The 13,031-nt window shown below is 31.0% G+C and overlaps 1 protein-coding gene across 1 annotated transcript in view; it reads left to right on the forward strand.

Annotated features, from left to right (window-relative positions):
• Window positions 1-12,849: 12,849 nt before the first annotated feature.
• The window catches only part of LOC137616934 (uncharacterized), a 6,732-nt gene continuing 6,550 nt past the window's right edge, over window positions 12,850-13,031 (forward strand). Inside the window, exon 1 of the mRNA XM_068346810.1 lies at window positions 12,850-13,031. This exon is cut by the window's right edge and continues 10 nt beyond it. Within this exon, the coding sequence (XP_068202911.1) occupies window positions 12,850-13,031 (182 nt within the window).

A 13,031-nucleotide genomic window follows, 5' to 3' on the forward strand; every position in this document is an offset into this window, starting at 1 on the left:
TGCTGCTAATGTAATGAAAAGTTTAGTCGTAAGCGTTTTTTTGTCTTTAATTTCAGTCCTTTATGTTCGTTTAGCCACTGGATATTTAGCTTTTTAAATTGCCATTTTGTATAATCAGAATCAGCTAAATGCTTTCTGTTCTCATCTCATGGCTTGGCCAGGCATTGAAACTACAAGACGCGACCATTTGTATATATATATATATATATATATATATATATATATATATATATATATATATATATATATATATATAGCCAACATGTGTATATATATATATATATATATATATATATATATATATATATATATATATATATTATATATATATATGTATATATACATATATATATATATAATATCCGTCTACGCCTATTGATGCAAAGGACCTTATATATATATATATATATATATATATATATATATATATATATATATATATATATATATACAGGTATATATATATCATATCCGTCTACTCCTATTGATGCAAAAGACCTTATATACATACATATATATATATATATATATATATATATATATATTTATATATATATGTATATATATATGTGTGTGTACACACATAGTTATATATATATATATATATATATATATATATATGTATGTATGTATATATATATATATATATATATATATATTTACATATACATATGTATATATATTTATATATACATATATATATATATATATATATATGTATATATATATATATATATATATGTACATATGTGTGTGTACACGCACATACACACACACACACATATATATATATATATATATATATATATATATATACATATATACATGCATACATATATATATATGTATATATATATATATATATATATATATATATATAAATATATACATACATACATACATATATATATATATATATATATATATATATACATATATACATATATACATATATATATACATATATATATATATATATATGTATATATATACATATATATATATATATATATATATGTATGTATGTATGTATATATGTATATATTTATATATATATATATGTATATATATATATATATATATATATATATATGTATCCTTTTCTGAACGGGGTAAGTGGTAAAAGGGATTGTAGATCGCCATGATAAGCAAAGCTTTACTAGTCAGGGCCTCCCATACTAGGCTGGTTTACTGTGAGCAATCACAAAAAAAGTCTCCCACCATCAGCAATCCGCAGTTGCTAGCGTGATGATGAAAACTGACCAAGACCTATACATGAGTAAATACTTTTATAAGGCCTATGTCCTACAGTGGACAAGAAACAGCAGCATTTGTCGATGTTGTTGTTGTTGTTGTTGTTGTTGTTGTTAACCCCATACCCTTTCTGATCATAATCACAGTTCACCACTGTCCACCACCAATAAGATACATAAAAAAAATCTATTCGATAGAATCCTCCGAAACTTTATAAAATAGACAACGATAAAAATGACATTTCATAAATATATTTCTTTCTTATCAATTCAAAAATAGAATCATAAGAAAAAGCGTATAAAATCCTATGAATCCTTTATAGGTGAATTTATTAAAACGTTATTAAAAGCCTGTCGACTACTGAAGCCATCTAGTGGCGAACAAAAGACTGGAAGCTCCGCGAGGAACAAAAGGGAATCGTTAAGGCTCCAGGCAGACGGAGCCACAACAATGTCATGTTAATGAAAGTTAGCGACAGTCTTGCATGGCAGGTGACACCTTCTGTTGACATGAGGTATGTCTTCCGAAATTACCCTTCTGCTGTTAATACTCCAAAGGGAAGAATTATAAGAGATATTTAAGTATTTTAATGGATTGGGTGTAAATACACGACGCTGTTTTTACAAAATACAAATTAAACAAAAAGACAACAAAATTGACATTTTCTATTTTGTCATTGAGTAATGACATGGCATAAATAAGAAAAGCATGATTTTGTAAGTAAACATCATTATACAATTATACAACTGTACGCGACCTGTCAAAATGACTGTTAAATATTTAGATAGATATGCACACACATATTCAACCCTTTTCACCCCCTCCCCCCTATCTACAACCCACTGGTTCAACAATTTTTGGGAGATTGTGGTTTCCGAGTGTACCTATCTGGATTACCCCTCACAGCAAGGTATGTCAATTTTCTCCCTCCACCCTGCCGCTCGGAGTGACAGGAAAGAATTATATATATATATATATATATATATATATATATATATATATATATATATATATATATATATATATATATATATATAGCCATATCCTTGCTCTTTATTGTATATGATTCTCATAGAATCTTCGGAGATTTTTTTGGTAATTCCAGTTATTATTATTATTATTATTATTATTATTATTATTATTATTATTATTATTATTATTAACTACGCTACAGCCCTAGTTTGAAGAGCAGGGCGTTATAAATTCAAGTGCTCAAACAGGAAAAACAGCCCAGTGAGGAAAGGAAATGAAGAAACAGTGAGAAAAGGAAATGAAGAAACAGAAAGAATAATATACCAGAGTGTACCCTCAAGCAAGAGAACTCTAACCCAAGACCGTAAAAGACCACGGTTCATTTAATATTCAGTTTATGTTTGATTTTATCTTTATTAATTAATTACTTTCTCCTCTAAGTTCTTTTCTTTTCACGTGGACAAACCACTCCAAAAGCTAATCTTTTTAATCTTGTGTCGTATGAAATTTTGCTCTTTTCAGTAATGATAGTAATGGTTCCCGGAGACGAGTCTCGCCAATGGCAAGTTATCCCAAACGTATAATAATAATAATAATAATAATAATAATAATAATAATAATAATAATAATAATAATAATAAAAAGAAGAAGAAGAAGAAGAAGAAGAAGAAACCTACATATAGGGACATATAAAGCAATACATAGTTTGATATTTACGAGACAGCACTAAAGAATAACTAATGTAATTACAATATGACTGTAAGATTAAACTTATAACAAATACGGCAGCCATGATTTTGGCTGAATGTAAAATTTCATACATCAGACTATAGATGAATTTTAACCAAGCCAATCTGATTGAATAAAGATAAAAAAAAGGAAAGAAATGAAAAGCAGCAGAGAAATGTGTGACCCGGATAATTTTTTCAATTTTATTTGGCACATAATAATCCTTTTATGATTAGATTGTCTTACTGAAAACCACATGTATACACGCACACACACATGGAGACTAACATATGAAGTATCTCCAACTACTTGAACATCAACTCCCTTCGTAAACAGAAAGTGACAAACACCACTCCCCCCACACCCCACACAAACATCCCACATCCCCACACCCCCACAACATCTTGCATTCATTCTTCACATCTCACATAAACCTGTCAAGCGTTAAAACTTACAATTGCCTTCTATCTGTACTATGGATGAAAGAAGAAGAAGAAAAATCTCTGGCCAAAACACGTCGTTACAGTGCTTGCAAATAGCAGTATTGTACGCTGTCAACAATGCAGCCTTTTCAGCGTCCTATTTTTCGGCTTCGTCATTATCGCCGCGCGAAAGAAAATAATAGTTGCATGATCAGAAAAATGGAGAAGCGAGAGAAAAGGAATGTATGACTGAGAACATTTGTGAATAGGATACACTATGAGTATTACGTGGAATTCCGTCATCACCAATAAGTAAGAAGAAGAATTTCTAGGGCGTTTGGTTTTGCGTTTCTCTTGTAAAGGGAAGTAGTTGTCTCTTGAACTTTTGTCTTTTAAAAAGTAAGGTTTTATAACTGGAGAAACAATATGGTACTACAGCAATTCTTTTTTTTATTATTGTTATGAAAATTATATCACTACACAAGATTTCATCTACATCACATAGAAATTATATAGAAATATAGCTTTTCATCCATATCTTCGAGAGAAAAAAATTGTATGGCAACAATACATTAGCACTTTAAAACTGTATGATAACAGAATTAGATCAAAAGCTAACAAAGAATTAGATCTCTGGGAAGCTATGGCAACATAATTTGTTCATTTAATCACTTCAAAATTTATTTCATAAAAGAAACGGTGCTATCTTCACACCAAAGTCGTATACGAATTTTTTTTCTCCACTCAATTAAACCATTAGAAAAAACTATATGGTAACGAATATTCCTTCTTAAATCACAGGAGAATAACATAAAATCTTATCCTAATCGACCTTAATCACTTTAGACAAAAATAGATAGGTAGTAGGTTGGCCAGGGCACCAGCCACCCGTGAGATACTACCGCTAGAGAGTTATTGGGTCCTTTGGACAGACAGTACTACAATGGATCCCTCTCTCTGATTACGGCTCATTTTCTCTTTGCCTACACATACACCGAACAGTGTAGCCTATTCTTTCCACATTCTCCTCTGTCCTCATTCACCTGACAAACACATATTACCGAACAATATTTCTTCTCTCAAGGGGTTAACTACTGCACTGTAATATTCAGTGGCTACTTTCTTCTTGGTAATGCAAGAATCTCTTTAGCTATGGTAAGCAGCTCTTCTAAGAGAAAGTTACTCCAAAATCAAACTATTGTTCTCTAGTCTTGGGTAGTGCCATAGCTTCTGTACCTTGGTCTTCATTTGAGGATACACTCAGGGACACTATTCTCTCTTATTTCTTTTTCGCTTGTTTTTTTTTTTATTAGTTTATATATGAAAGATCTATTTTAATGTTGTTACTGTTCTTAAGATTTTATCTTAATTGTTTATTACTTCTCTTGAAGTTTATTTATTTTCTTCTTCCTTCTCCTCACTGGCCTATTTTTCCGTGTTGGAGCTCTTAGGCTTATAGCATCTTGCTTTTCCAAATAGCGTTACAACGTAGCTAATAATAATAATAATAATAATAATAATAATAATAATAATAATGATAATAATAATAATAATAATAATAATAATGATAATAATAATGACGACAACAACAACAACAACAACAACAACCATAATATAATAATAATAATAATAATAATAATAATAATAATAATAATAATAATAATAATAATTATAAGATTCTCAAATAAACTAAATGGCAGTTAGTCATCTCCTTTTTATCTCATGAAAAACATCTTATCTAAATTTTCCTTCTTTCTAATAAATAGTATAATTTGGTTTCATCACAATTTCAGAGATCCTAGATCGGTTATAAGATCTGGCCTTAAATTATCAAGTGATTATGTCAAAACGAAAGAGGTGCAAATTTTTTCTGCCATCCTTTTTTCAACTCAGTATTAGCACGAGAGAACTTTTTTATTTTTAATAATTTTGCCCTTTTTACAAGTTCCTTCCTTCACATCTTACTATATAATAAACAGCAAGAGTCGTTTAGCAATATATGTATATATATGTGTATATATATATATATATATATATATATATATATATATATATATATATATATACATATATATGTATAATTATATATTTATATACATATATATGCATATGTATATAAATATATATATATATATACATATATATATATATATATATGTATATATATATATATATATATTTAAATATATACATGCATACATACAAATATATATATATATATATATATATATATATATATATATATATATATATATATATATAGTCCTGTCACGCTAAGCGGCAACCACTCGGAAAACAACAATCTCCCACAAATTTCCCAAACTACCGTATTGTAGTTAGGAAAGGGAGAGGGGGTGGGAAGTGTTGAATCTGTGTGTGCGTTTGTGTGCACAACTATCAAAATATTCTGCCTTCATTTCTGACGGGTCGCGTACGCTAGTTATACTTGTGCAGATCATTCTTTCCTGTTTCTAGAAACTTGATTTTAACTGTGTTAGGTCATCACTTAAAGCATTAACATGTTGGGACCTTATCTGGCCATGCTAATGAAATCCATCCAAATTTGTGTTTTTATTATATTGGGGATAATTTGGAAAATTCTTAATTTTGGACAAAGAAAATAGAGAAATAGAGAAACTACATTGTTTACGGATACCGGTTCCCTGTTTATCTATCTGTCTATCAGTCTCTTGCATTGAAAGTATGAGCGTTCCTGCCTTCCATTATTATTGTTATTGTTATTATCATTATTATTATTATTATTATTATTATTATTATTATTATTATTATTATTATTATTATTATTATTATTATTAGCTAAGCTAAAACCCTTGTTAGAAAAGTAGGATGCTATAAACCCAAGGAAATCCAACAAAGAAAAATAGCTTAGTGAAGAAAGGAAATAAGGAAATAAGTAAACTACAAGAGAAATAACGAACAATTAAAACAAAGTAAGTATATTGAGATCAGTAACAACATTATAATAGATCTTTCATATATAAACTATAAAAAGGAGACTTATGTCAGCCTGTTCCACATCAAAACATTCGCTGGAAGTTTGAACTTTTGAAATTCGACAGTTTCAACTAAAGGGGGCCTCCGTTCGATCCAAGGACGAGAAGAAAATCTAAGGTGTTTTTTAAGACGTAGAATGTGAATTGCTGTGGTTCGTAGACGTGGAAGTAGTGATAAAGAACATAGAGAGAAAAAAAGTAAAGATCACAATTAAATGTTTTAAAGGTAGCTCATGAATGGCAGAGGTAAGGGACAGTGACAATCCCCTAGCTAGCAGGACAAGCTACGACCAGGGAAAGCCAGGCAATGGCTGGTGATGATTCAGCAGGTATACCTATAAGCTCCTCCCAAAGGGTGAGGTTGCAGACACTACAAGACACTATCGAGCTTGGGCGGAACTCGAACCCCGATCCGGCGATCGCTAGGCATGGGCATTTCCAATAGCTCACCACAACAAATTAGCTTTAAACCCACAAGAGTGTGTTTACTCATCAGATTCTCTATACGTCGGTCAATCTTTCTTTTCGAAATGTTGTCTGTCAAACATCGGGCTTATCGAAGGTTTTCGAGGAATGAGATATCTTATAGAAATAAGTTTTTATTAACAGTTAAGTGAACAAATATTTCCATACTAGTGTACGTGACCCGTCAAAAATGACGGTTAGATATTAAGATAGATAAGCACACACATTCACACACACCCTCTCACAAGGGAGAGCTAAACTGAGCGTGACCAAAATACACATACACACACATACATACATACATATATATATATATATATATATATATATATATATATATATATTTATATATATATATATATATATATATATATATATATATATATATATACATATATATATAGTCCTCTACCGCTAAACGGCAACCACTCGGAAAACAACAATCTCCCACAAATTTCCCAAACTATCGTATTGGAGTTAGGAAAGGGAGAGAAGATGGGAAGTGTTGAATCTGTGTGTGCGTTTGTGCGCACAACTATATAAATATTCAGCCTTCATTTCTGACGGGTCGCGTACCCTAGTTATACTTGTGCAGATCATTCTTTCCTGTTTCTAGAAACTTGATTTTAACTGTGTTAGGTCATCACTTAAAGCATTAACATGTTGGGACCTTATCTGGCCATGCTAATGAAATCCATCCAAATTTGTGTTTTTATTATATTGGGGATAATTTGGAAAATTCTTAATTTTGGACAAAGAAAATAGAGAAATAGAGAAACTATACATTGTTTACGGATACCGGTTCCCTGTTTATCCATCTGTCTATCAGTCTCTTGCATTGAAAGTATGAGCGTTCCTGCTTTCCATTATTATTATTATTATTATTATTATTATTATTATTATTATTATTATTAGCTAAGCTAAAACCCTTGTTAGAAAAGCAGGATGTTATAAACCCAAGGAATCAAACAAAGAAAAATAGTTCAGTGAGTAAAGGAAATAAGGAAATAAGTAAACTTCAAGAGAAATAACAAACAATTAAAACAAAGTAAGTATATTGAGATCAGTAACAACATTATAATAGATCTTTCATATATAAACTATAAAAAGAGACTTATATCAGCCTGTTCCACATATAAACATTCGCTGGAAGTTTGAACTTTTAAAATTCCACCGTTTCAACTAAAGCGGTACTACGTTCGATCCAAGGACGAGAAAGAAATCTAAGGTGCTTTTAAAGACGTAGAATGTGAATTGCTGTGGTTCGTAGACGTGGAAGTACTGATAAAGAACATAGAGAGAAAAGAAGCAAAGATCACAATTAAATGTTTTAAAGGTAGCTCATGAATGGCAGAGGTAAGGGACAGTGACAATGCCCTAGCTAGCAGGACAATGCCGTAGACTGATCAGCACCAAAGACCACTCTCCACCCAAGATACGACCAGGGAGAGCCAGGCAATGGCTGGTGATGATTCAGCAGGTATACCTATAAGCTCCCCCCAAAATGGTGAGGTTGCAGACACTACAAGACACTATCGAGCTTGAGCGGAACTCGAACCCCGATCCAGCGATCGCCAGGCATAGACATTTCCAATAGCTCACCACAACAAATTAGCTTTAGACCCACAAGAGTTTGATTACTCATCAGATTCTCTACACGTCGGTCAATCTCTCTCGTCGAAATGGTGTCTGTCAAACATCGGGCTTATCGAAGGTTTTCGAGGAATGAGATATCTTACAGAAATAAGTTTTTATTAATAGTTAAGTGAACAAATATTTCCATACTAGTGTACGTGACCCGTCAAAAATGACGGTTAGATATTAAGATAGATAAGCACACACATTCACACACACCCTCTCACAAGGGAGAGCTAAACTGAGCGTGACCAAAATACACACACACACACACACACACACACACACACACACATATATATATATATATATATATATATATATATATATATATATATATATATATATATAAAGAGAGAGAGAGAGAGAGAGAGAGAGAGAGAGAGAGAGAGAGTAGCTCTATATTATTTATGGGAGACATTCACTACATAAAAAATAAATTTACATCATATCCAGATTTAAGGTTTGGTATATCTTATTATGAGTAAAAAAATCAATAAAAAAAAAACCAACTTAAGCGCTTCTAACCGTTTCGTTTCATACAAAATCTACATTAAATCTCCGTTGGATTTAAACTACCAGAGGCAGCAAAAAAAAAATAAAAAATAAAAAAATAATGATAAATAAAAGAATACAAAGCGAGAGGTGTCATCTTTATGGGTCAAAACCGTTAGGTGACAAATTGTAGACAATTCTCATAAGTGGAAAGCTTTTGTGAATTGTATGCGTGATGTATTAGACCTATGAATATTTTGCAAAAATAAAAACTGCTCAATTTAATAAATGATTTCTCCTAAGTCGATTTATTCTATATGATAATACTACTTACTTTACAATATTTCCTTAGAGATTCATAAGCCAGTTTCTTTATTTTCTTTACGGGCTGCCAACGCTTAGATCCCCGTGTTTCGCATAAGGTGTGGCAGTCAAAAACAACAAAACAGCTAATATTTTCCAACTGTTCGTTACATTTTATTATATAGTTTTTGTTTATTTTCAATATATGGATGTTCCATTCTGCGGCATTTAATCTTGTACATAGTATTCAGATTTAGGACAATATCATAATATAAATGTTCGCTAAATAAAAACTTCTGTCCCCTGCTGTTAATATTCCATTAGTATTCCACTGTTGCTTCTTCTTCCCTCAATACCTACCGGGAATAAAAGCTACCTCTCTCTCACACACAAGTATTTTCAAAATATTTTCTTTTTAAAATTAGGTCAAGAAAAGTACCGACTATTGACCTCACCCGACCCCGACCTGGAGGAAAAAAGAAGGAAATAAACCATTCTCTCTCTCTCTCTCTCTCTCTCTCTCTCTCTCTCTCTCTCTCTCTCTCTCTCTCTCTCTCTCTCTCTCTCTCTCTGTGAGGGAGGAGACATCTTAATTCTATTGTTGTGGTGATTACTTCTTGCTTACCTTCGTAACAAGCCTTTAATTGATTGTTGCAGGGATGTGCCTTAGCTCTGCTGATTACGTTGTTACCTGAGTTGGTGTCACACAACGAGGTCCACTGGACTATTGTAATACCCTCATTTTAATGAATATCTATTCAGTGTATATTTAATATACATATTAATTATTACATATACAAATGTATGTATATATATATATATACACACATATATATATATATATATATATATATATATATATATATATGTATATATATATATATATATATATATATATATATATATATTGCTTATGTGTGTGATAGTGAGTGGACACTTATGTTTAGGAGACTTCAATGCACTGCTGACGATTGAATGATTGACCAGGCTGTGTAAGGTATGTGTCAAAGATAGAAAAATTCCAATGGAATGATTGAGAACATTTTATTCCTTAGTTTGTAATTAAGATTATAGAGAAATGTGCAAGTTAATTATTATATCGTAGGAGTTGCGTGGAAGGATTTTAATTAAGGTAAGAAGACAAATAAGGTAATACTAGATAAGCAAGTAGATCAAGTTAATTAATAAGCAGTTATCTGAGCTGTTTGTTTATTTGTTTGTTTTTCCCCCAGCCTAACTCAAAAAGTTGCGAATGAATGTTGATGAAAATTTCAGGATATGTCAAAAATGGGCTAACTTACCCTGTTAGAAAAAAAAAAAACGGAAATACTCCGTAAAAATATACTGTCTTCAACCGTATTTCAGTAAAATACAAGCGACCGTAATTTTACCTTAGTTGTTATTATCTTTTTCGGGTTGGTGACCTTAATATCACTCCCTTACGTCAATATATCCGCTTTTACAACAGTAAAAATCCTGGAATAAATATTGCCAGATATTTACCGTTTTTTTAATGCAAATTTTTAAGTGTAGAAGTGATTCTATTTTGGCGGTGATCTGGATCCAAGATTTTTATTTCTTTCGACGATATCCGAACTTCCGAGATTCTTCTGATTCCTCTTCCAAAATTATTATTGTCCTATCATTTCAACTTCTTTCTTTCTATATTTTATGTATGTTACTAATCATTAGTTTAAGTAGATATTTATTTATTTCAGTCAAAATATGTCTATTGTAAGATAGTCGCAATGAACAAAATATTATCAGATATTTTGAGTAACACAATTTGAGGATAATTTTTATCAGTTATGGTGTACATAAACATTCAGATTTATAAGGTTCTTATTGGAAAAATATCATTTAAAAAACACTGTCTTACTAATCTCCTTTTGAGGAAAAGTAGTTCATTATACTTTACATAATAATAAAAGTTTTGCGAGCAGAGTTTTGAGATTTTTTTTAATATAAGAGAATTATAAGAATAGCAGGTATAGGTAAAAAAGAGGGAAATCGCACAAAATATATTAAAATATAAATGAATAGTTCAATCAAAAAGATGAGGAAATAAAAACCAACCGGGAAACATTTCCTATTTTCTTCACAGAAATTATTCTCCTTTGTCTTCCTTACCACGCGCATGCGCGCAGTCTATCAATCCCGTCTAGTAACAAACACTAGTACATATGCACGCACGAACACAGAGCCTGCTCGGCCTCAAAGCAAAACAGCTGTTGCAAGCATCTGTACTGTTTTCAAGAGCCTCGTAGAGAGAGGACACCAAGCAGTGTTGTGTTTTCCGAAATACCTGGAATAATAGAATAATAGAAAAATAGAAAAATAGAAAAATAGAAAAATAGAATAATAGAAAAATAGAATAATAGAATAATAGAATAATAGAAAAATAGAAAAATAGAAAAATAGAATAATTGAATAATAGACGCCAATGCATTCGGAAAAGCAAAGAAGTGTTTAATTCTTCAGTAGAGCTATTGAAAGACTAAAAGGTATATGGAAAAATTAAATTTTTTGTTTAGCAAAAAAAGTAAAAAAAAAAGAATAATGAGTGATTGTAAAAAAGGTTTGTTAGGAAAGAAGGTTACCTGATATTTAATGAAATACAAAAGTGTTTGTTTGCAAAGAAATCTTTATTAGTGATTAAAAAAGTTTGTTAGGAAAGAACTTTATCTGAGATTTAATGAAATACTGAAAAGTTTGTTCGCAAAGAAACTTTTCTTTGAGTGATTAAAAAGGTTTGCTAAGAAAGAAATCTATCTGAGATATAATGAAATACTAAAGATGTTTATTTGCAATGAGTTTGATTTTTACGCGTGATTTTTTTAGGTAAATGATTTGTTTGCAAAAAAAAAAAAAAAAAAAAAAAAAATCTAAGTGAGCAAAAGACAAAAATGTATGTTGGCAAAAAATATCTGTGATAATGTGACACTTGCTTCAATCAGCTAAAAGTAAGATACAGGAGAAGAGTTTCATATATTATCATTATTTCACTTTATTTTACATACTGGCTTTACCGATTACGTGAATTGTTTGCGTTATTATCATCATCAATATTACTATCGTTTCTGTAACCTTAGTAAGAAAAACAAAACGATACAAGGTCCCAGTACAAGGGAAAGCAGCCCAGTTTGGAGAATAAACCACAACCAAATTTTCCTAGCACCATGCGCAAAAATATGCCATTTTCTTGTTCAGAACAGAGGTGAATTATCAGGGGAACATAGACTGATATGAAGAGAATTTCAAAGACTGGCAGTGGAGGGAAAGGATTACTTTGAAGAATATATGTCCTTGTTCTTCTCTTATTCTAAATACTCTCGTTAATCATATTCTGCCTTCTGCTCTTAAGTATGAAAGTATTATTTCCCAGATTATAGATTGATCTTATGCTCTCTTATTACAATAATTATCTCTATCTCCTTAATTTGAACTACCAGTGAACTTTATAATCTGAGAACCTCTGTAAATCTTGCTTCTGTAAACTATATTTTTTTTTTTATCTGATGAAAACTGAACCCCATTCCAGGCAATCCTTCTCATCAAGCATGGCCAAGTGTAAGAAGACCGTTCTAACTCTGCTTGTAGTAATGGAGACACTTCTGATTAGCTGCGACCTTCAGATAAACGATCATACTACTGGGACCCAATTGCCATTGTCTTCTTCCATTTTTCCACAAGACCATTACTCAGAGAGTGCCTCACGAAGTGACCAAATTGCCACAGACGA

This window comes from Palaemon carinicauda, chromosome 2, assembly GCF_036898095.1.
Source record: "Palaemon carinicauda isolate YSFRI2023 chromosome 2, ASM3689809v2, whole genome shotgun sequence".
Lineage (NCBI taxonomy): Eukaryota > Metazoa > Arthropoda > Malacostraca > Decapoda > Palaemonidae > Palaemon > Palaemon carinicauda.